The following is a 25680-nucleotide window of genomic DNA, read 5'->3' on the forward strand; positions in this document are numbered from 1 at the left end:
CACAGATTTTTGTTCTGTGGTGGTTTCTGTGGCTTTGCAGTGGCCCCAACCCCTCTTCTTCATCTTATTGCTTTCTTAAATATATGCATAAACATTGTGACCCCTTTGTGAATATGTCTGCTAGAGAAATGTTATTTCTAGTTACAGAAAAAAATGTCAGGTGAAAATTTTAAAAGGTTAGTGAAAGGTTATTTTAGCTGTCAAGGTTTTATGCGTCTATCATTTTTCATTTCTTTTCTGAACTTCTGAACTTTGCTGAAATTCCCACCCATGACTGGAACCACCGCGGCTTAATTCTTTACAAAGCATCTAATGAAATCTACAAGCAGATTAGACCGGGGCTGTCAGGTGCTTTGCATTTTGATGTTGAATCATATTCAGCTTAGAAATGACATTTAACGTTGCTGTACAATCAAAAGTAGCATCAGCCATGCAGCCAGGCTGGAATAATACTACACCTACGCCTGATAACCCACATACAGATACATAGAGTACAATGTACATAAGATTGGCTGCCATGGTAACTGTGAGGGTCTGTGGACTTCTCTATGCCTGAAGTTGTCTCCATGACAATTCTGTGTCTCCTTTCGCTTTTGTCTCTCAACTTCAGCTTTGTTTCATTAAGTTCTTGATATTTGGATAATTGGAACCTGGGTAGGTGGCCAGCTACTAATGAATACACACTCCCAAATTTCAGCTAATGTTCCTGCATCCTTCTGGCAACCACTGGAGTCACCATACTATACAGTATGTGTACACTTAGGGGTTTAAATTTTGAATGAAAAAATTCTTCAAAACAGACAACTCTCTCATCTTGCGAGCTTGAGAGGTGTTTGGGGTTGAGTGTAAGAGCGCAAAACATATAGGCACTCATAGGGACTGTTCTTAACGTTCTATCGTCAGAAGAGTGCTTGTTTCTCTGTAGATAAGAGTCACTGAAAACCATACTGTCTCAAATGATTACAGCACTCAGACCCATCTGTTTTTCTTAAAACAATGACAGAAAAGTGGTTGTATTGTTTGTTTTCTAATACATTAATGTTTGTTCTTCCAAGGTATAAAATACGAATAAACTGATTCGATGATGACTGCAGACGCGCATGTGCTGTACATACTCATTGGTATGAATGCTGAAAGACAATCCTCCAGCTTTTTTGATGTTGATGTTTGCACCTCTGGTAACCCATCGATGTAGCTGAAAAACATGCTTTGTGATCAAAGCTGAACGCCAAGTTGTTTTTCTGAAGACTTTAAACACCAACATCTTAGAAAAACAAAGTTTTCAGCACCAACTGAAACTACAGTATGCATGTAGTGTATGCACAGATGCACATTATATATATGAACAGAATTCCTCTACTTTACTTGTGCCCTCCTGCTAGTTTGAGCTCTCCCATCTTTCATGGATGAAAAAAAAAAATTCCCTTGAGGGTCTAAAGTCTTGTCAGTCACAGCCTCTCACACAAAGACAGGCATACATGCATACTCCCCACTATTGCATCCTGCTCCATAGTATCTGTGGGGACCAGCTGCACTGCATGGCCACAAGACAGCCAAGCCTCACCACTTCCCTTCTCCCTTCCTTACAATATAGGTCTATTCACAGCAAGCCTCCCATCCCAGCTCTCTCTCTGTGTGTGTGTCCATAATGCAGCCCTTCAGTTCCCATTCACATATCCACAGCAGAAACCCAGCAGGCACCACAAAAAGACACACTGCCTTTTTTTCCACATCTTCGGAAAAATCAATAACTGGAAAAAAACCCCCAAAAATCAGATCTGTCTTTTCTGTACTCTAATAATTTAGATTGTGGATGGAAAGTTGTAGTGAAAAAATTCTGTAAGTAAGTGTGTTTGTTATAGCTGTAATTGTGCTGCCATACAGTAGTGCGTGTACCCATTGTGTGTATGTATTAGCATAGCCTCCTAGCCATGCTGACACTGACATGACAGCTCGGATTAAGGAGATCCAGCCTACAGCGTCGTCTCTGGTCACAACACTTCCATGTCTCAGTCTTCATACCAACTGTAGCCTCGCAGCAGTGCTCTGCCTCTTCTTCCTTACTGCAGAGTCGCACCAGCTTGTATATTCTCACTCAGGAAATACGCACAAGCGTTCATGAACAGTATCATTAACATTTTCATATTGCGGTTGAGTAAATCTTAGACGGGATTTGTCCAGAAATGGTGTCTAAATATTGTGGGTTTTTTTGCATTTGAAATAGAAAAAAGCTCAGGATTACCCCAGTTTGGAAGAAGAGACATTTTGTACAGTCAGCAATACAGTACTGCATACCACTTACCATACAGTAGTGGCACTTACATAATGCATACAGCAGGTCACTAACAAACTAAGCAATTCATGTCTCTCATGAGGAAATTATTGCCTATGTGTAAGCGGTGTTGAAAATGCAAAATGCACCCCTGAGCTGCAATTTATACAGTGTCATTTAGTCAAAATATCGAATCAGTGGAAAAAAAAAAGAGTTGAAATTACAAAGACTTACTGTTTACACTCAGCCTTTACAAATGACAGAAGAGATGCACTTTATAATTTGACCTACATGTTGCAAGGACAATAGCAGCTACAGAATAATGAATATAAATATCTGAACCTGAGTGGTCAGACGGGTCTTCACACATCTGGTGTGAGATTAAATGAAGATGATAGGTGGTGATTTCAGGAGCCAGCCTGTCTTTGACCTTTAGCTTAGCTCCTCTTTGCCATTCAACTGCAGCGATCACTGTGTACGCAGTATACATGCTGACATTGTGCTAGAGGTGAACATGGTAGATGTTTTATTCTGTTAAGGGTGTTGAACATAAATTGTTGTCATGTGAAATGCGATAATAATAGCTGTTACTTACTGTTTTACACATGCTGTGAGCGAGCTCCTATCTTTATATTTGACATTTTCCCCTTCCCACTGTGTCTGCTTCGTACATTTTCCCTGTTATATTAACCAGTAATAGAATGTGCTCTCACAACAGTTATTTCCTAAAACATACATCATAAATTGCTATGAATTTATAGATTACTTGCATACAACACTGACTTCACTTTGGATGTCCACAAGAGGGGTAATTGCAAAGATATACTTATGTTTTCCATGTTACTCTGCTTGTCTGTGATGCTTTATACACCAAGATACCAAACACCCAAGAGATGCAGAAGGTCTTACAACAAGCTGGCTTTCACCGGCTTAAGTACTTTAATTGTCACAGTCTCCACATGGAAACCTGGATTTCATTTTTGGCAAGTAATGTCGATCTGTGTCCTCTCAATTTCCAGTTTGGTTTTTATGACATGCAAATGAGGTGACTATTAATGTTGTCAGTGCTTCAGGTTATTATTCTTCAGTTCCTTCAACCAGCAAACTGAATCCAGACAAAGCCTGGCCCATTGTTGATAAATATAAATACTGGCTTCTGCCTGCTAAGCTAGTTTAGTGTTGGTTCACTGATGGTTCTTGCTGAATATTTGTATCCGGGCAGTGAACCACCTCTAATCTGCCCCACTAACCACCTATCCCTCCATATCCCTACCCCTCAGGCTCTTGGACAAGAGGGTTGTCGGTAATCCGAGCTATAGAAACACTACATTTAGCTATCACCCTTAAGGCATTCAATGACCTGAAATTCCTTGAAAATCAACATCATATACAACAGTTTGTTTAAAAATAAAAGTCAGCCAGTCGAGCTAAGGCACCTTATTCACACAAAGAACAATAAATAAGAAATACCTTTGAAAATCATGTGATGAATCCAAAGGTTATATGATCTGCTTATACTGGACAGACAAACACAATTTGGCAAACCCACAAGCAGTTACAGTAAAATTACCATTTGTATTGCGGTACACATCCAGTGGTCATTTGGGCTATTGAACAAGGAAACCTATCTGCTTCACTTGTACATTGTGTCACATATTTACATAATCACTGCAGTCATCTGAACCAGCTTGAATGATAACGATAATGATAATGCTCCAGTTTATACCTTTTTTTTCTATAAGTTTCAGTCAAGGAACCCATGCAGGCGTTGAAAATGACCGAAGGCTACGCAGCCTCCAGTTGACAGTCCACCAGTCACTTTGTGTGACATGACAGAGTGGCCGGTGGACTATCGACTTTTCCCTCTCTGAACTATTATTACTATATTGTTGTGGAAATAACTACTATCAGCCAAACTCTACGCCCTACTTATGCTAACTGGTTGCTGGGACTGAGACTGGCATCAGCAGGAGCCATGGGGTGGAGGAGGGTGGGATGCTGGGAAGCAGTGAAAGGTGAATCAGCCTCAACCTTTGTTTCCAAGTGGCCCTGCTGGCTTTGTTTTGGAGCAGAATGAATTATTAACAGTAGCCTTCTGGTCATGTTTTTCATCAGTGTTCACATCTCCATTGACTGGCTTCTTCCATAGTGACAGCAGAACTGTCAACGTGAACTTGTTTAAGTCTTCACTTTGTATCTTTTTATTTTTAGTTTTCCTCTCTTTCTGATACATATCTCTGTTTTACCATCACACTGTTGAAAGTCCAAATTAACCAGCACAGGTGCTGAAGAATATTTGGTTTCCATGACAATTAAAAGAGCTGTCCTTCTGCAAGGCAGACCTACATGTACTGCAGTTCAAAATCACATTGTATAAAACACACTGTATTAAACCTTTTCATCCTCACGTGAATGTACTATTGTCAGATTTTGACATTTTGAATAAATTGTTCCACCAACGCCTTTTTTGCTTATCCAAAAAATGATCAGTTTCCCCCCGTGATTCAGGAATGACTTACCGGTGTAGCAAAATTCATGCGCAGCAGCACCTACAGCCTCAGTATTTAAAGTCAACAAGTCTAAGGCATTTTCATTGGCTTGAATGTTCTGTAAAAGATTTTTGATGTGCTCTGTGCCACCTTTTTTGGTAAAATATTCTCACATTGTATTATCTCTTCCTCAAGGACACTCTAGTCAGATCTAGGTTCATTGTCTGTGAATGGCTCTCCCTCTGAAAGCTACATTCACTTGCTTTATATGAGATAACACATTTGGGTTTGCTCTGCACTGTTCTAGAATTTAGTCAGTTTCAATAACATTAACATTTATGAATATGTTTTCATTTGTCCATAGGTTGAAAGTATGCTTTGTAGATTGGATTGCAGAGTGCAGTTTTAAACGTTCAAGCGATAGTGGTCCCTCAGTGGCTAGTGGTGTGAAATGTCACCTCCTGTGTGAGTGGAGTAGTTCTTATCAGGTTTTCTCCTTTAAAGCGGTTGTGCTCAATTTTCTTGTTTGCACGATTCTCCTGCCCCACTGTGATGCTTGACAGTTTCTTCCCATCCGTCCTTCTGCTTAGCCAATTCGCTGTCACTTGATTCTTTTTATCATCTGATAGCCAGAGGATGCTCCCAACTGTCTGAAATGACGGGAAATTGTAACCAAAGGGTAGGCATAACTGTGCTAAGCTTTTGGTTGCATAAAGAATAAATAAAATTTCCAGAAGAAAAACCTGAAGCGTGGCTTGATAAAGGACTCATTTGACTTGGTCCAAGATGTTCCATGGAATTATGGAAGTTGAATGTCATCCTGTACACTCCACGTACTTATGAATTTACGAAACTGGCGACCTGCGGCTGATGACCGCTGACACAAACAGACATTGTCTTCCCTTTTATCCCCAAAGAAGAGACAGTGTAACGAGTAACTCATAAAGGTGGTATGAAATGTACCTTCACCTTTTTTTTTTTTTTGACTGATACTTTATGTAACATTTTCAGTGCTATTAGTTGTTTTTATGTATGAATGAAATATACCTGTTTCTCTCAAACATGCTTGGCCTGGATAGATTTATGGAGAATTGAGACTGAAAGGAAGAGGGAAGGGGGATGGGCCTTTAGTTAATAGAAACATAGACTAAGAGAGATAAGTAATATGTAAATAGGAAATGTATCCAAATTTACCTCTGGGAGAAAGCAAGTGTGAGAGATAGAATAATGGTGCAGGGAGCCTCAGGTGCAGCTGGGATGGGAGGAGGCGGGGCAATGAGCGAGAGGGAGAAGCTGAGGGAGAGAGAGCGAGAAAGAGGCAGGGTTCGTGTGTGTGTGTGTGTGTGTGTGTGTGTGGAAAGAGAGAGAGAGATTGAGTGTGCAAGCTAGAGAGATTGTGTGGAGAGGGAGGGAGGGAAGTGTAAGCCAGTCACAGCATCTCTCCTTCTCACTGCACCAGGGCTGAGGGACTCTTCGTCCCCTCGCTTCCCTCGCTGCAGATTTAACTCATTTCCATCAGCGCAGTCATCTTTTTTTTCCCCTGCTTTTTACTTCCTGCTTTTGACAGATGCATTACATTCATCTTTTTCTGTATGTCAGGATCTAAGGATTTATTTATTTGAAACGTGCATTGTCCTGTTCAATGGAATTTAAAGGGGGAATTCTGAAGAGGACAGTGCTTAAAACTGCGATTTCGACTGGGACTTGGCCTTTTCTTTATGTTGCCAGAGTGGATTCCCCCTTTGTTGCGGTGCCGCTATTTTGTTCAGGACGACAGACGTACTGCGAGAGGAGTTGTAGGACCCAATACCTCGACAACTAAACGGAGCACACATTTCAAAGGACTAAGGCAAGTTAGAGAATATATGGTTACACTAAGCACTTGAGGAGAAGGTGCTAAGCTTCTCCTGCCGATGCTTCAGAATGTCACAGGAAAAATGCAAGTAACAAGTTTACAGGATTAATAAGTGGATTGCCGATTGATCCCCGCACCTCCCTCTGCAAGAGTCTGCCACAGGATTGCTGAGGAGTCAGAGTGAGTGGAGCGCTGAGTTATTCAGCTGGCCTCTCATTGCTCCAAGAGAGTCCTTCCACCTGCTTGCATGGGAGTCTGACATTCAACGCTTTCATCAGCTACTGGACTTTAACATTTGTTTGTCTTTTGCGACTTGCAGTCCACAACACTGAGAGGCAAGTTTGCACATTTTGATTTGAAGTTTGAATCACCTTAATGGCAGAACTCATCCAGACATTTTGACGCACTTGATTTTTACCTCATTCTGCCGAGGGATGCCTTGTAAACACATATTCCCCCCAGCGCCATGTGTGCTGAGAGAGCTGTGACATTATCTCCTGCGGAGATCCCCATGTTTTTCTAGCCTGTGTCTGTGTTTTGATTCAGACAATAGCTGGGCATACAGGGGCTCCAGACACTGACCAGAGGACCACCAAAATAACTTACATAGTAAACACAATATCACCCTGGACGGTGAAAACTTTGCATCGAAATGAAGGCTTGAGTCACAGTTATGGATGTAATTTTTTTCTCCACACATTGGTATACCCCAAGAGAGACTTCTAAGAATCTTTTTTCTTCCCATAAGCAGTGGTTGCTTAAGATGTATTTTTTGAAAGGTAGCGACATTAACTAAGTTTAATCTGATCTTTCAATTTGAAACAGGAGCCATATGCTGCTTGCTTATTTGATCCCCTGTAAGGACCCATCAAGAGAGAAGAGGATTGTGCTCTGCTTCATGCTTTAACCTCTTCATTGTGTCCTCCCTCGCATCTTCTGTGCTCTCTGCCCTTGTGAGCACAGCTTATGCCCTCAGCCTCCTGGTGGCAACCCTCATTAGAATCAGGAGATGAGGCCACAGACTGGCAGGCAAAGCAGCAGGGAAATTCGCCTTTGGGATAGATGTTGGCCACAGTACTAATGCTGCCCTGTTTTAGGTCTACTGAAGTAATACAGCTATTTTTTTCTCTCTCTCCTTCTGACTGTTACCCACCCACTACCTTCACTAACCATGAGTGATTGGAAAAGGAGAGCTAAACAGGTTGTGCTACCCTCCCAGAGGCCATATTGATTTTCCTCCAGTCAGTGTTTATTTGATTGAGACCCAGCTATGTGAGGGTAAGGTGAAAGAGAGAGTGAGTGTGCTAGAGAGAGTATTGAGCTCCATTAATTGAGGGAGGCTGCAGACATTTGGTGTCGAGTGGGTGGGGGGCAGACAGTTCTCCAGTTTCAGGCCAGCTGCCTTATGGGTGGCACACTACGAACCTGACCCACCTGGATAGCACCCAGAACAATGAACCTATCTGAACTGACAACAGACCCAGTGCTCACTGCCAACAGTAGCCATGGAGGCTTCTTTCCTGGTAGGGCATCAAACCACTCCTGTCCCTTGGGCTGGGGGCTGAACGAAGGCCTAGAGACTTGCGTCCTGGAGACGGCTGTCATTGTACTCTTGACCGTGCTCATTATTGCAGGGAACCTGACTGTGATCTTTGTGTTCCACTGTGCCCCTCTGCTACACCACTACACCACCAGCTACTTCATCCAGACCATGGCCTACGCTGACCTGCTGGTGGGTCTTAGCTGTCTGGTCCCCACCCTGTCTCTGCTCCACTACCCAGCAGGTGTCCAGGAGCCTGTGACATGCCAGGTCTTCAGCTATGTCATCTCTGTTCTGAAAAGTGTTTCAATGGCCTGCTTGGCTTGTATCAGTGTAGACCGCTATCTGGCTATAACTAAACCACTATCTTATAACCAGCTGGTAACGCCATGCCGGCTACGAGGCTGCATCACCCTAATCTGGGTCTATTCCAGTCTGGTTTTCTTGCCCTCCTTCTTTGGGTGGGGTAAGCCAGGTTATCATGGAGACATTTTTGAGTGGTGCGCTCACTCTTGGCCCACCTCTGCCCTCTTTACAGGCTTTGTGGTGTGTTTGCTCTATGCACCTGCTGCCCTTGTGGTTTGCTTTACCTATTATCACATCTTTCGCATTTGCCAGCAGCACAACAGGGAGATCAGTGAACGACGGGCACGTTTCCCCAGCCAGGAGATGGAAGCTGGTGAGGGGGGTGGCAGTGGACATCACGGAGGGCACGGACCAGATCGACGCTATGCGATGGTGCTTTTCCGCATCACCAGTGTTTTCTATATGCTTTGGCTGCCCTACATAATCTATTTCCTGCTAGAGAGCTCCCATGTGCTGGATAGCCCTGCCCTCTCCTTCATCACCACCTGGCTGGCCATCAGCAACAGCTTTTGCAACTGTGTCATCTACAGTCTGTCTAATAGTGTGTTCCGTCTGGGCATGCGTAGGCTCTCGCAGACGATGTGCTCCTTCAGCCACTGTGCAGCAGATGACAGGGACTTTGGGGAGCCTAAACCAAGGAAGAGGGCAAACTCGTGCTCCATCTGAAGGGGTGACTTTTAAGGACCCTCCTGGAAGTTCCGAATGGGGAAACATGAATCTTAACAAGATTAGCAGCTAGTTAACTTTCATTTAAATTGTCTGAGATTAACCAAACAGAAAACACTTTCTGTCAGCTGATACCAGTGACACTGCCGTGGTCACAATAAATGATCGGTTACTGCTTTGGAAGCTTTTCAAGGCTATGGTGCAGTGACTGAACAGAAAGGTTTAATGAGATGATTGCTCTGTAATGGCTTTTATTGTATGGTATATGACTTAGCTGTGGATCACACACACAAGTCCTCCTGTGACATTTCTAGCCTTTACAGCTCTCTGTATTTCATGAGTCATGTCAGACATAGTGGTGAGGCAAACCTGTAAACTCCAAAAGATTCACAAATATTTCCTCAGACGTCAAATTTGAACACACAATTTCATGCCTGTCAAATTTTGTTAGTGGATGTGAAATGGATTGACCTCATGTTCGATGTCTCCATACTTGCTGTAACTGTCATTAGCAGAGACAAGGTAACGTATACTTACTTGTGCTCACAAACATGTTTAGGGTTAAATGGATATTTGACTTTTTGACAGTATAAACATTAGATAGTTTCAAGATAGAAACACTGACGACAGCCTTTAAGCTGCTGATAAATAGCATATGACGTATGGCCTTGACTGTTTTTAGAGGAGTGAGTGAGTCCATTTCTGCTGAAGTGTTTTGTGTTGAGTCTGTGAACACAATGTGGGCAGGTGAACTGGAGAGAGATGTGGAAAAAAAAGAAAAGCTGTAATGATGTCCTGGTCAATGATGTCCTGTTCTGTCACATTTTTCTTCTCTCGATAGAGTGATTGGCCAGTTACCAATCTGAAAATTGGTTGAGATTTTTTCTCAGATCCTCTGCAAAACATGGTACATCATGTAACAGTGCACAACAATCTTAAATGGCAAGAGTCCAGTATAGCACTGTGTATATAGTTAAACAAAACATACTTCTACATCACAGTATTGCATAAAGGCCTGTAAAAGTATCTTAAAAAAATCACCTGACTAAACATGGTTATTTACCGATAATTTATATGGACAAATTTTAAACACCTTTCACTGTGGGACCTTTTATCAGATTTTCAACAGATGACATGCTGCTTCTATTATTATTTACTATATTTCCTATTATTATTTAAATATTCACTGAATTTGGATGGTCAACAATTGATTGGCAGACCCCTACTAAAAAGCACCTTATTTCCTGAACTCAAAGGGATGTGTCTGGTTGACACTGAGGCCTCTGTATTGAGAGCAGTGAACTGATGCTCTCAGCAGATAACTATCCAGCAGTTTTGGGTTTTTTTCCCAGATCCCCTCTCGCATTTATGAAATGGCCCATCGGCTCCAATATTTCCACCTTTGGCGTGGCATTCCTGATATGGCTGTGTTAGGAATATTCTGCTAACAGTTTGATGCATGAGCACTCACGACAGCCATTTCTTACAAGCAAATACATATTGCATCCCTCTTGCGCTGTATATGGAGTGCTGTGTATACTGGATAGTATACAAATGTAACTGTCAATTTCAGATGTTTAATTTGAAATATTTTACTTTACAAACAAACTGAGCTGTCTTGAGAAAAATGCGATAGCAGTGGCAGAGTACAGTTGTGCTCTGGTTTTGGCTGTTTTGCATCAGCAGCTGTTTTCTTTCTTAGAGATAATGATGGATTTTATATCGGCAGCAGTGGACAGGGGCTTGGGTTAATGTGATCTGATCCGTCTGGAGGTCGTTGTGAGGTTAAATCTCATCTGATCTGAAATTACATGCTTAGTTGTGATAAAAGTTAAAGGCTATCAGTAGCTTCTCTTGAGGTAGTTTGTTAAACTACGACCCAGACAATCCTCATTACTTTTAATTTGTTCCACTCTCTTTCATCTGTAGAAAACCTGTGGCCCTCAAACTACAGGCCTAAATGTCTCACAGACTGCTAAGTGCTTTTGTGAAAGAACAGAATACTTAGTGTATACTTCTCACAGGGTCAACCTTAACAGGGAATCACACTGTAAATTTAGGTGGTGGAAGGGGAGATAATAACATTGAATTTATAACTGGGCTTGTCGAATTTTCCATGATGTTTGTGGCCAAGCAGCAGATGGAGTCCTTAATGGACTGTGTGGATTCGAGAATGGTTGTTAACTTGATTCCACTAAAATATTACAGTTCTTTTGTTATTTAACTGTGCACATTCCAGCTCTGTAAAATCTGAAGACTGTTCCCTAGTGTGGGGCTTTTGATATACAAAGTGCAGATGACGCCTGTTGTGAGGGAACCTGCAGACTGCCTTTAGTTATGATTCTCATCCTTTGCCTCATTACAGTAGTAAAGTCATTCCGGTCAGTTTACCTTGTACATTCCCTTGATCGTGATCAGTGTCAAAGCCTAATTCATTTTACATGAATACAGCCGTGTAATATGGCCAGTGACTGATACTGATATCTCGATTTGCTCATTTACTAGTGTCACCTGTGGTTTAGGCCTTGCTCGTGGTGTATGGATGTCCATGCTAGAAACCAAGTGACAGAGCAAACACAGTCCATTGATATTGTAACTGCATTCGTTGCTGCTTAACAGTACTCTGTGTAAGTCATTCCTCAGTTTTAAAGCTGCATGAAGTGAATTTTGACTACTAGGGGTAGAAAGACTCTAATATCATATGGCTTTAGATTATTACATTTTAGTGGCATGTTAATAAGCAATTTGCTATTTACATATTCAGCAGAAACAGATCAACATTAACTTTTATTTCCAGCGTCTTTCATGGCCACCTGATGAATGTAAGTGCAATGTTGTTTTTCAAGGCAAGGTTCGGTTAAAAAAGAAAAACAAGCAAACAGAAAACAACCTTAGCTACAGGAACATAAAGCTATAGAGCTGCAGTAAAGTGGGTGTTGATTATTTGTGGGACTGTTGACATTGATCACCCTTTAACATGATAAAAGAGTTCTTTGATTTAACAGTAGAATAAAAAATATTGCTTTATGCAGCTTTAATGCATTACAGATTGTTCTGTATATGTGCCTAAAGATGTATTTTGTAGGAAAAGTGGAAAAAAAAAATAAAAGATGTTCAGAAGTAATTATTGTTACATGGAAATGCTGCACTTTTGAAATGTTTTTTCAGCTACATGAACATAGCTTGAGACTGTGTACACATCTGAAGGTACATGGCCATTGGATTTAGTTTTTGATGACTTTGTGATAAGTCTTGAGCCAAGTCATTCATTTATCACAGTCGATCTGATGTCTAGCTTCAAGTGGATATATGTTCTACTATCTGATGTCTACATCTGTAAAATAAGAGGAGACAGCAGATTTGTCTAGGTCTTGTGAATTCCCTTCTATAGCCATGTGACCTGGCATACATGAGGAATAAACAGTAGGGAACAACAGCATAGTCGTGTCAAATATTAGACTTAGGATGATATATTTTTTAATTTTGATAGCTAGTATTTTTGGTGCTTCTTCGGAGCACAGTACAGTGGGGTAGTAGAGAAATTTATAGGATCTGAATGTTGTATTATCCTCACAATGTGGTGACAAACAACAACAGCATATATGAAAAGAGAAAGTAAAATTCTGTCATCACCTAAAATAAAATAGGTCAGTTGTTACCATATAATGTAAAACTTGGAATATTCCAGTTATGTGGAGATTACTGTATTTGAGTCAGAAGTTGCACAAATATTCATTTCTCTAGTGGGCTTTTTTGTAGCGGGTTATGTGAAATGCGTGTCATGGCTCGAGGTTTCAAAAGTCCAAGAGCCACTGAATGCATATTAAAAAGATAAATTGTTTATATGTGTCTGTATTACACTCAGCAAACTGAAGTGGTAGAAAATCAAAACTGTTCTCTTGTTTAAACAAGTCGTCTTACTTTCAAGTGCATTGATTGGGGCTATTAGTAAAAAGAGTTTAATTGCAGAGTAATATGTATTTATTTATTAAGTTATGTTTAAACCTTTACAAAACATACTGTACATGAGCATACTGTATATAAAGTGTGTGCATATGTTTTTAATCTGCTGTACCCCCCCCCAAAAAAAAACAAATAAAAAAAAACAAAAAACGTACAACTTCTGACAAAGATATGGCACACCTGTTTGTGTTAAATCAACTAGGCTGCTGATGTTTTGAGTAGGAAGCAGAGTGTGTTAAATTACACAGTATCTATTTTTTTATTTTGAAATTTTGTCAAAGGCTATGGTTTTGTTGTTGCTGCCAACCCAATAAAGGTGAAAATCTTAGAGGTTCACTTCTGTGCAGTTGCTTTTGTCAAACGCTTGTTTCTGTAGCAACCATCACCAGTTAGCCAAATTTTCAATCTTCACCAATTGCCCTCTCCAGAGCCACCCTCACCTTTCTTCCCTTTGGCACCTAGTTTGAGGAGGCAATAGGAGAATTGAGATGTGGACTTGTGACTGTGTGTCTGCAGGTTTGAATCCCCAGACCTGATGGGATCAGTGCAGTTAGCTAATGCATGCCTGAGCAGTCATTGTCAGGGTGTACTTTGATATTGTGCAATTTGTTAAATAGTACTGGTTACTTTTGAAATGTAATAAATGTGTACAGTAATAATCACAGGTGCAACATAGGCAGAGATGTGCATGAAAAATGTAACTCTACATTTATATAAAATGTATTTTTTTTGTGTTCCCAGTTCAATTATGATACATTTCTGGATCCATGGTTACGATATCAATTCTAGATTCCTATCTTTAACCTTAACCTCAGCAAGCCTGTAAAACAGATGCACTGCAGAAAGATGGCAGTGGTGGATACTTTGCAACAAATATGGAAACAAGCGAAACCAAAATTTAACTTTCTAGGCTTTGGTCTTCATTTTCTTCTGAGCCAGCAGATGGCTGATCAGGTGGTATTTGCTAGGTAACAACTCCGATAGCCTTTCCTTAAATCAATGTACCCTTTCCTGTCCTCTCTCAGTATGAACAGTATCCTCATTATAGAGCCTGATCCTTTGTTCTTGTTTGAAATTGGCCTATGAAATTCATGCACTCACTTAGACTGCAGGTGCAACAGCCATAACCCCATCGTCTTCACCAAGTAGTTTAGTGGAGAGACCATCAGGAGGAGACGGGCGGAGGAATCGGAGGAGGATATAAGTTGTTTCAAGTAAAGTACCTAAAGTAGATTAGGTCAGTTGTTACCATATAATGTAAAACTTGGAATATTCCAGTTATGTGGAGATTACTGTATTTAAGTCAGAAGTTGCACAAATATTCATTTCTCTAGTGGGCTTTTTTGTAGCGGGTTATGTGAAATGCGTCATGGCTCAGGGTTTTCAAGCCACCGAGCCACTGAATGCATATTAAAAAGATAAATTGTTTATATGTGTCTGTATTACACTCAGCAAACTGAAGTGGTAGAAAATCAAAACTGTTCTCTTGTTTAAACGAGTCGTCTTACTTTCGAGTGCATTGATTGGGGCTATTAGTAAAAAGAGTCACAAAGATTACAGAGCGCAAGAGAATCATTATTCAATGTAAACTTTTTGTATCAAGTAATTTAAGCAAAGTGCTGGTGAAAATACCCATCACATCAAATGAGGTTGTTTTGTGCCAATAACTATTTTAATACACATTGCTGAGTCCTTAATGTTGTGTTCGTGCATATTGTGTGTTTCATACATGCTAGAAACCTCGTTACCAAGCAGGCACTTTTTAGATGTTGACTATTTTTCCCATTTTTAATGCCTAGTTTTTTAGTGAAATTTGCATTTGTTCCTCCTTCCAGAAAGCATTTCATCCACACTGACTCTTCAGTGAAACTGAGAGCAGCTTCCCGGTTCAGGCCTGCTCAATATTCATGGCCAAGCAGTCTCTATATCAGGAATTCCCTTTTATTTCCACAAATGGCAGCACTCTCTTCACTTCCTCTTTTCCTTTCCACCCTGCCACTTTCCTCCTCCTCTCTCCGTCCTGATTGAGAAAGGACCACCTGACCCTCTTTTGAGGTGGGGAAGTCATAATTGGAGGGGAAGCCAGTTCCTGCCTCTTTGTGCTAATGGTGGAGCCTTGCGGCTCCCACCAAAAGCCTTTGATGGTATAAGGAGGGCACACTCAAACAACCACAGAAGAACACACTCTCATTCAACTTGCATGGCCTCACTCAGTTCTTGAAAACGTGGTCTGGGACTGTGGCCTGATAGCTGACAGGTGTTGATCTAGACGTAGCTGATTGTGTGCTCTTATGATATGTGATGTGTAGTGTCAGCCTTTTTTAAAATATTTATTTAAGCATTAACAAGACTGTGAGGCTGGACTTAGTCACTGCAGTGCTTTGAACTAAATGTTTGCAGGAGATCATCAAAACATTACGACTGAATGTCTGTACCAAATCTTGTACTAAAAAATCATTTCATTAATATATGAATGTCAAACTCACTGTGACGCTGGATGATAAAGTCAGTAGAAAGTCGTTTGTAAGCCAATTATGGGTCCTGTATAATTTGAGTTACCTATAATGCATAGTAAATATAATAATTGATCCTGGAAGCTCACAGTGATGCTGCAGAAAGTCCCTTCAGCTTCATAAGAGTACTGTGAGAGCCTCACACAGCAGAGCATACAGTGGAGACTAGACGTTTTATCACAGCACATCCTCTTTTATTTTATAAATGTCACTGTATCTCATTGCTGTTTTTGCTAAGAGATTACCTTGTCCATGCAGTAACCACACAGTCGCCGGTTCAGTGCCTGTAGTGGACCTGAACCCTGTCGAAGTGCCTGTCAAGTACCTGTCCACTCATCGCAGGGGCAGGTACTTGAATGGTAAAGCTCCAAGCCACTCTGGATGTGCCCTAAAATGTGGAATCACAGGAAGTCTCCATCAGCTGCTTTTCAGAGTTCAGTACTTTCATTTCACATTTGGGCCTGATGATTGCCGTAGGTAGGCCTTCTATCCATCAGTGGCCACTTGACTGAGAGCTTTCTCTTCCATCTTTTATGAGTGCTTCAACTCTCCCAAATGAACACATTGGTTTCACTGGTTTCAAGTAATGCTCAGCATTTCAACTTTAAGTTTGAAAAGTCTGATTCTGCGATTCTTTCCTTATTGTCCTGTAAGTCTCTTTTGCATAACTGCTCTCTTTATGCTGACTCTGCAACCAAGAAATCATTTTGTGAAATCCCACCTCGCCCTTAAGCACCGGAACATCTCTATGGCTCGTGGCAACTATGAAAATCAATTTAGGTCAGGGTTGTTATCTGGCCTGTGATGGGGCAACATTTGCTGATTTGGCTTTTAACACTGCAACCTGCTTGGTCAGGAAAAATTTTATATGGTGGTCATGGGTTATTTTTAACCTAATAAGGAATTGTTGTTGAGTTTGGCACTCTAACCTCTGGTATATTTCAACTGGTTTAAATGAAGACAACATACAGTGAGGTGAACGAATGAACCTCCCAGTGCTTCCCATGAATATTACATGAATCGTTTCAAACTCCACATTTATGCTAAACAGGGCTACACTGGCCAACTGAATTAAGGTGAAAATATAATATTTTATATAATACTTAGAAAATATTTATTTAACATATTTAATATGATAAAACAATATAATAATATTTATAGATACATCATTGATTTTAGAGTAACTGCCAATGTAGAGGTGATAAGGCATCATGGAATTTTTTTTCCCCTCTGTTATACTGATAAGGAGACAAAGGACTAGAAGGTGTTACATATTTAAAAAGCTGAAATGAAATATTAAACAAGAATCTGACAGGATAGAAATATTAATTGACAGCAACCACATCAGCAGTTGAATTGAGCAACTTGGTATTGATTCACTTGAACCACTGTTATAACTGCCAGCGGTGATCTACAACACCACCTCTCTCCTCCACCTTTCCATTCTCTTCATGCCCCATGGTCAGAAGCACTGAATATTTTAACACCACTGAAGGTGCAGGAATTGGGTCACAATGACTTTCATTTTATTTTAATCATTTTAATCTAAACCATTAGAATATATACTGGATTTTATTAAGGTAAATAGAAGAAAAGTCAGACTGGCTACAAATGAATTTAATAAACGCTTTTATCCATAATGTTTTGAATATACTGTAATAATATATATAATATAAATATAAATATGTACAATTTGGTCTTTTACAATCAGCATAAAATCAAATAAGCAACATTCACATACAGTCTTTTTAAAGCTGTTGTTGCTTATTAGTTCCCTGCAGTCTGAAAACCAAAATTAAGGAATTAATTGAATGTTATTGTAACATACGGTACAATAGTGTTATTAATCATATTATTTAACATTTGTAGCATTTTTTTCTGCAATGATGAATGATATCAGTTAATGTTGATAAAAGCAGTGGTTTTCACACACAAAAAAACTTTTTTTCCCCCCCACAGTCTGGCTGTGATGGATCCTCATCCTTTCTCTTCCATGGTCAACATTGTCAGACAGCTGAGATAGCCACATCTGGCACTTTGAATTGCACGCATTCTTTCTCCTGTTCGAAAAGGATTTTATTGTGACAGAATGGAGCTCATTTAAGTATTGGCTTTGGAACTGCTTCAACCCACTTTCCTGACCACTGTACCAAAAGAGCAGCTAAAGATTTCTTTTCATCTTTTCAAATTTGATTTAACATAATTTGCACCAATATTCCAGCTCTAGCTATTCATACATAGAGGACAAAGACAAGCACCTTGACGGACAGTGGAGGACAAAGTTGTTTTTTACTGCTAACCTCCCTGCAGACCTCAGGTACTGAAGCTCTGCCAGCAGATGTACAGCCAGCTTCTCTAATTCTCTCTCTGGGCATTTTAGCTGAATTAAATACCATAAGACAGTCAAATTACCCCCTTGGCTCCTTAGCATATTTCCTCCCTCCTCCTACCTCCCCTCTTTTGCTCTTCCCTGTCTCTCTCTCTCTCTCTCTCTATCCTGAGGCAGTGTTTTCTGTAGTAGCACACCAGACCTGACTGTGTTAGGCAGTTATTTAGTAGTGATGGTCCAGCAGCTCGCCTCAGGCCGTCGTTGATATGGCTAGCTTCTCCTCTGTGGCATTTCGGCTTGCTAGTGTTGCCAAAGCAGGAGGGAGGGACTGAATGAATTGGGGGGGGGGGGGGGGGGGGGGGTAGGTGTAGCTGTGTCAGGTGTTTGCTGGGCTTTGTGTGTCATTTGCATTATTTGTCTGTGGCTAAATTCACCAGTCAGTCAGTAAAACAGTTGTGACATTATGCTGAGAAAGAAAAAAAAAAGGTACATTATTACTGAAAGCACATCAAACATCCATAAGTTGGGCCCAAGTCAGTTATTTCCCCCGGCAGTCTTATCTGTACACCTCATGTTAATCAAGGAATAATACTGACAAATACACATCGACAGTTTGATTCAGAGCTTCTTCAGCACCAAAAGTGAAGTAGATGAAAAAGATGAGGACAAACAAAAAAGTGGATCAAAAAGCTTTCAGTATTTCTAGAGGAGTTTCAGCAGTGTATATATAGCCAAGAAATAGCTTTTCTTTACTTGACAAGATGTTTAATACTTGATTTGTGTCTAGATGTGCTCTCCCTGTCAGCCTGTGGATGTAATGATGGATGAGATGCAGCACTCCATCCCTGGTTACAGTTGAGTGTCTCCATTGTCTCTCTGGTTCTTCCTAACTGAACATCAGGACTTAAAAGGCGCTGTGTCGCTATGGAAACCCCTGAGCTGAAGAAGCAACAAGGTTTCAGAGACTTTATTTGAAGTTTATAAATAGGGCGCAATTAAAATGGATGTTAACATCTGCTCCAAAATAGCACCCTCTTCATTATTCATTTATGTGCACTTTTATTTTGAAGATGCAGGGGAAGAAAAATGCAGGCAGAAAAGGAAGTCTGAAACCATATGTGTTGCTATATGTGTGTGTGTGATGTATGCATATCCACAGGATATTACTTTCACGCAAGTAACAAATGGATTGAAAAACAAATCAACCATCAGCGCATAGGACAATATAGATAACTTTATACATGACCATGCTGTAGTCTGTGCGTCTTCTCCCATGAGCCGACCCGCTGAGTGTCTGACCCTCCACTCCCTCCACCTCTTATCATCCCTCTGGCTCTTCTGTCCTCACATAACAAGAGACTCAACTCATATCCTCCAGTGAAAACCACAACACAGAGAAAATGTCAGATATCTGGGGGGATGCACTTTATCCACTGACCTCTCTCAAAGATGCTGTTTGTGTGCATATGTGTGTGTTTGTGAGAGAGAGGAGAACGTCTCATCCTGCTTCAGCATCAAGTTGTTCCTTACCAAATGTAGACTGAAAGAGGACAGCATGTTTTTCCTCATTAGCTTTTGGTACAGTTTCAGAGTTTCTTTTTTGTTGTTGTTGTTGTTGTTGTTGTTTTCTTTTTTTTTTTGCAAAGACACCCTACATTTTAAGGGGAGCTGTAATTAGTAGGCTTAATACTAATGCCTATCCTGTAGACACCATCCTGTACATTACATTACTTTTTCAGTGAACAGACTGTACGACTACATGCAAGTGGACCATAAAAAAAGAGTGCCATTAACGCTGGAAAACACTGTGGAAAGTGTGGGATTCAGAGAGAGGGATGCAGTCTCAGTGCCAAGAGGGTAGAGGGGATGAGATGGTGCTGAAGTTTGTTGACTTGTGGGGGAAATTCAGCCAGTAAACTGAAGGAAAAGGCTTTCTTATCTTGTTTTCCAAAGTGGAGAAGAGGCTTCCCTGATCTCTGTGAAACTTCGTCTTAAGACCTGCAACTTATGACACATCATCATTTAATTGACATCAATTAAAATGTGAAAAGTGGAATCAGTTGAAGTGAAAGTGAAAAAATTGATGTCTTCCAATTTTCTTGTGTGTTCTGTTGAACACTTATGAACTTATGAACACGTCTTGCCAAAGTGTATGCATTAGTGAGTCACGTATTTGGAGTATTTGCATCTTGTTAATTGATTTCTGGTGATCAACTAGTTGTTTTAGCACTGCTCAGTACATCTAAGAAGAGAAGTAAAGAATGATGTTAACTAAAAGCAAAAAAGCGGTTCTGATATCCATCAGCTGTCTGGTGTGTTGTTTTTTTGTTTTGTTTTTTTCCTCAAGCCGCTTGCAGAAATTTCGCTTTTTTGCTCTCTGTCTGAGAACTGAGTCTGCACTCCCAACTCAGCTTATTGAAATGCGGAACCAGCCAGACCATTAAAATGCCACGGCAGCGATACAGAGACAGATGAATTTGCAATCTGCCAGGCGGGCCAGCTGTTGCCCCCCCCCCACACACACACACACTTACACACTTACACACTTTCACACAGTACCCTCAACCCTCCAGGGAAGCCTCTAGAAACTTCCTCGCCAGCAACCAAGGACAAAGGCCTCAGGGGGAGCTGGTTTTTAATTACCGGGCTGCTGTCCCCTGAATATCACAACAGTAGATTATTTTGCTGCGTCCCAATGAAATGCAGAGAAATTTTGTGGGAACCAGGTGTGTTAGCGGAGCAGGGTGGCGTCGTCATAACGCTTGGCTGTCTGTGTTATGACTGTAAGTTATAATACTGTCTTTGTTTTTTGTCTGTTATACTGTCCAAATTAGCACCTTTTGGAATTCAAAACACGAGAGGACCGGTGCATTTTTTAGTTTAGATACGAACTCTTGTATTGTCATTGTCATTGGGAGTTTTGTTTTTCTTTTTTTTCTTTTTTTTTAAAAAAGACTTGAATACTTTTCTGCACTCAGAGCTACAAACTCTGATGTTACCTAAATTCTCAAGTCAGAACTCAACATTTAATCTTGTGTTTTTCAAAGATGTCAGACAAAACAGAGGACACAGTTCAAACTAAATTAATAATGTTACCATCAGACCAATTCTTTTCATTCTCTAGTTCATATAAGACATATACTATATAGACAAAATTATTGGGACACCTGAGCATTACGCCTACAGGGATTTTAATGACACCACATTCTAAATACACAGTCAGCTTTGCAGCTATGAATACTGAAAACAGCTTCCACTCTTCTGGGAAGGCCGCAAGATGTTGGAGTGTTTCTGTGGGAATATTTCCCCATTGAAGCGGCAGAGAATTTGTGAGGTCAGATGCTGATGTTGGACTAACAGGCCTGGCTCACAATCTCCATTCCAGTTCATCCCAAAGGTGTTGGATGGGGTTGAGGTCAGGACTCTGTGTGGGCCAGTCAAGTTCTTCCACACCAAACTCATTCAACCATGTCTTTATGGCACTTTGCTTTGGAAAACAGTCCCATAAAGAGGTGTGCCTGCATATTTCTGTCTACATAATGTAGATTGTATCGTCTCCAACTCAGTTTTTTTTTTTCCCTCAAACCATTATTTTTAAGGAATTCAGAATATGTCTTTCATGAAATTAATGGCAGACCTTTGACCTAGAAAATATTTTATATTTACTTGGGCAAGGAAAGGTTTGCTGAGTACACAATTTTCTCCTTAAAAAAACCTTCATAGCTGCACAATTCCAGTGATCAGCAAAAGGAAACCTCACAGGTGACTCTCAGTTGCATCAGCAGGATGTAAAAGCACACAGTAAAAACATAGTGTGATGTGATGTCACTTTATTCTGATGTTTTTCCACAGAGGGTTTTTTTTTCTAAATATCATATTTTCAGAGAGCCTTTCAGCAAACACATCCAATATTGCAAAATAAAGTACTCAAAAAACTGTTGTTATTGGAAGGTCATCACAAGTACAGTTCCAGACACATGCAGCACAAACTATATGTGTTTCCATGGCACTGATTTTATACATGACGCGTCCCCCTTCCAGCCTTCCCTCTCTCCTCGTTCCCTTTCTGTGTTCTAGGGCATTTATGTAGGGTTTTTGTGTGCCTAACACAACCTGTTTGTCACTTTCACTTCTGGCCTTGCTTTGAGGTTGCAGCCATCTATCTAAAAGATGAAGAGACTGGCTGATATTCTGGCTGTCAGTCATTCAGTCACCACTCTCTTCTTGCTGTGCCCCTTGTGTCATCCTCCCTCCTACTAGTCATTTCTCCAGCCCTTTATAGTTCTGCTTTACATTCTCTACTATCCCATCTGTTCCTTTTCCCTCTTCCTCAGCCCTTTGCCATGTCTACCATGTATTTTCCTCCCGTGTCTTATCGCTCATCGCTGTGTAAATTCGTCCCATAAATTAGAAACGACGGTGCTTCACATTGAAGCAGAAATTTTCTCCAGTAAGTTTCGTGACTTCATGTGGACTCGAGCCTGGAGAAGCCGCAGGGTGCAGCCCGAGTAACAGACGTGCTCTAACACACCATTCTGCTGGTTCATCACAGCCTTGGTTCTCTAACGTGACCCAGAATGCACTGCTCCTCACTCAAACTGAAGCCAGGCTCAGATGGCACGGCACTTGCTTTTGTTTCCTCATTCTCATCGGAGGAAATGGTGTTGAAGCACGTTGCATTTAACCAATTGATCAACTCTTCTGGGGTGAGAAGGGGAGAAAAGGATCCTTGTGACTGAGAATCAAATCAATAATTAGGTTTGACATTGTATGAGATGCGTAGCACATAAACAGTAATGTATTGATTTTTCTCATCAACATTCAGAATGTGTGTAACTGCAAATCCTGCTGTGAAACCTGCCTTAGGGAGCAGTTAACCCATCTAAGAGAATCTGATTACACTTTGGTTTAATGGTGAGTTTTAGTGGGATGACGCTTATTACTATTTAAAGGCTTTTTTTTTAACCCTGATAAATGGGAAGGGACATTGAGTAATTGAATCTGAATGGTACGAAAGTCTAAATGTACTGAATTTTTGCACAAAATATTGTCTCTCAGTAGCTGCCGTCCAAAAACCCGTGCTGGTTTAACACTTCTGTGGGCCCCCCCTCTTGTTTCTTCCTTCAACTGTGACTGTCGACACACCAGCAGGTGCCTCCCGCTGTTGAGAATATTCTGGATAAAGAAATTCAGCTGGTGTCCAACTGAATGGATTTAGTGGTATTTGTTTGTTGTTGTCTGGAGATATCCTGGCAGGGCTTTCCAGAGTTTATTGGCCAAATTTGGTGGCATCTGGCACATTGCTAATGCCACTATTCTATCACGCAAACTGATCTTAATTATCGTATATTTTAATGAGTTTCCCAACCCTCCCCCGTAAACATATAGTGAATTATTGTAAAGGAGACAGATCATATTATTTGAGAGCTGTTGCTTATTTATTACTTTTAATTATTTTGTTACATCTTCACTGTAAAATCAATAAAAACATACATGACAAGTGAAGACATGTTTAGGCAACAGCAACACCATCCTGTTCAGATGGATCTTTCGTTGCTTTCCAGCTATGACCTGGCTGATGTCATCTTTGGGATCACTGCTTTGTGTCCGTTGTTGGAGTTGTTCAGTAAAACATTTAGATTTTGTGGGTAATTGTGCTCCCTCTGTAATTATTCTGTACACACAGTTTGACTTTGTACCCGACAATCTGTCTTCATGCCTGCCTCTGGGGGTTTAATGCTAGCAGCTTCCTCTCTGATTGGCTGGACTGTCACTTCAAGACTCAGTGGGCTCTGAGTGTTCAGCTGTCTGAACCCTGCGTATTTCACTCCAGCCTCATCGGGTTTAGCAAAGCGTGGCTGCCTCTCTGTCGAGGGGCTCACCAGCCAGCACCCATGGGCCCCTTCCATACCCTGCAGTTACATAACACTGTCAGAAGAGAAGGGTAACTTGAGAGTTCCACACTCTCTCCAGAATAGCGAAATAAGAAGAAAGAAGGAACTGCTTTTAAATTTTGCATTTAGATTTTCACATTTGAAGCATTTAACAACCACTTTAATCCAGGGGGGCTGACAGTGTGAGAGCAGGTAGGTGGTTCATTATCTCGCTCAAGGACATTTTGACAGGATTCAGTGCTGTTGATGGACGGAGTGACTCATGCTTCTGCAGCAAAATGTTGACATATTCACCTTGTGCTGTGAGGCTCACATAAGAGTTGGCATGTTTCTTTTTTCTGACCTTACTTTAATTTGTGCATCACATGCCTTATGTTAAAAAAATATATATAGAGATATAGATCCTCACCAGGATTGGCCAATTCAAAAACAACAGTCCTGTCACAACATCTAATTATACTCAATTTGTATGGTTTTTGGTAACGTTTTCAGAAATGCGACAATCCATCCACATGGGTATGATTGAATTAATTAGTTAAAGTTGGTCTGGTACTAGATTACATAACATTGAAAGATGCTTCTAGTTTTTTTTCCTACCGTTACTGTACATACACAAGGGTGGCTGAATATGAGAAACACAGCTAGATATAATGCAGTCCAGTACAACTCCGCCATGACCATGAACGCAGTGCTCGAAGTGTCATCAAAAACTGAACCTTGCAGGCAAGTGCACTTAATATCAGAATAGTTGGATTACACTTGCTTGCGTTCTTTGTAATTTGCGTTCCAAGTAATTTTTCTTGTTGTTTTTGGTTTTTATTTGTGCACCACTGACTGAGAGTGTGTTTCAGTAGTTCGAAAAGTGAGTGTAAATGCGTGCTCTCTATTCCCTTGTTTAGGAACAGTTTGAGTCCTGATACTGTACCACAGTATACTGTAGTAGCAGATCCAGTGTAGCTGCAGCATCATATTCTTTCACTGGATAAACTTGACCTGTCTACCTGATACTGTGGACACTCGCAGCATGACTGGTCATGGTGCCCTGGTCACTAGTCGTCAATGTCGACTAGCCCCAGATGAGTGTCCAGTGGCACTGAAGGTTCCTGGTTTCATCTTTCCTCCCTATAGAGACGGGGAGAAGCTGACAGAGCCTAATAGCCAGCAAGGTAAACAGTAGGTGGACAGAGGACTTAACCTGTCAGCCACAGGAGCACACTTGACATGGAACAACTCTTGTGTCAGCTCGGCTGTAGCAGCCTCCGAATGAATTGTTTTTATCATAAAATGACAGGTGTTTGCTTGAATTGCCTTCAAGCTTAATATAAATTAAGGCACAGTTCCCAGGGCAGTGATTAACATTTAAAATATCCCCATCAAGCATCTGCCCTTTTACTGCTTTGCTCTACTAGTATTGCAGCAGAAGCAGTTTGCATTCAGCCATTTGAGCTTGTTCTTTCTCGTATGGTGTCCCAAGAACTGAAATTATAACACAAATATTTACCTGCTGATCTGAGACTTGCAACCCACATTGGTTTCATTTAAAAGCTACCTCAAGGTATTTTTATTCAGTTAGACATCTTCTTAAAGTAATTAATTTGTCTTATCATTAATGGTGGGTACTGTATATTGTCTGCTCTTTTAATGATATAATGTGTAAAATTTCTACATTAAAATGTTAACGATAACTAGACCTTTGCTATATATTTTGTTGTGTACTTAGATTATGCCAAATGTTTTTGACAATGTTAAAACCCAGAGTAATCTGGAATTTTATTCTGTTAACAGGGTATTTC

At 40.7% G+C, this 25680-nt stretch overlaps 2 protein-coding genes across 3 annotated transcripts in view; both read left to right on the forward strand.

Annotated features, from left to right (window-relative positions):
* The window catches only part of rabgap1l (RAB GTPase activating protein 1-like), a 99106-nt gene that overhangs the window by 26762 nt on the left and 46664 nt on the right, over positions 1–25680 (forward strand). The window lies entirely within an intron of this gene.
* Positions 5759–12312, forward strand: gpr52 (G protein-coupled receptor 52). The gene has a single exon (XM_046390649.1). The coding sequence runs from the start codon at positions 8070–8072 to the stop codon at positions 9186–9188; it is 1119 nt and encodes a 372-aa protein (XP_046246605.1). The 5' UTR covers positions 5759–8069; the 3' UTR covers positions 9189–12312.

The sequence above is a fragment of the Scatophagus argus genome, chromosome 6, assembly GCF_020382885.2.
Source record: "Scatophagus argus isolate fScaArg1 chromosome 6, fScaArg1.pri, whole genome shotgun sequence".
NCBI classification, from domain to species: Eukaryota; Metazoa; Chordata; class Actinopteri; family Scatophagidae; genus Scatophagus; species Scatophagus argus.

Coding starts and splice junctions, on each gene's coding strand:
- gpr52 (XM_046390649.1), top strand. CDS start 8,070: ATGAACCTATCTGAACTGACAACAGACCCAGTGCTCACTGCCAACAGT.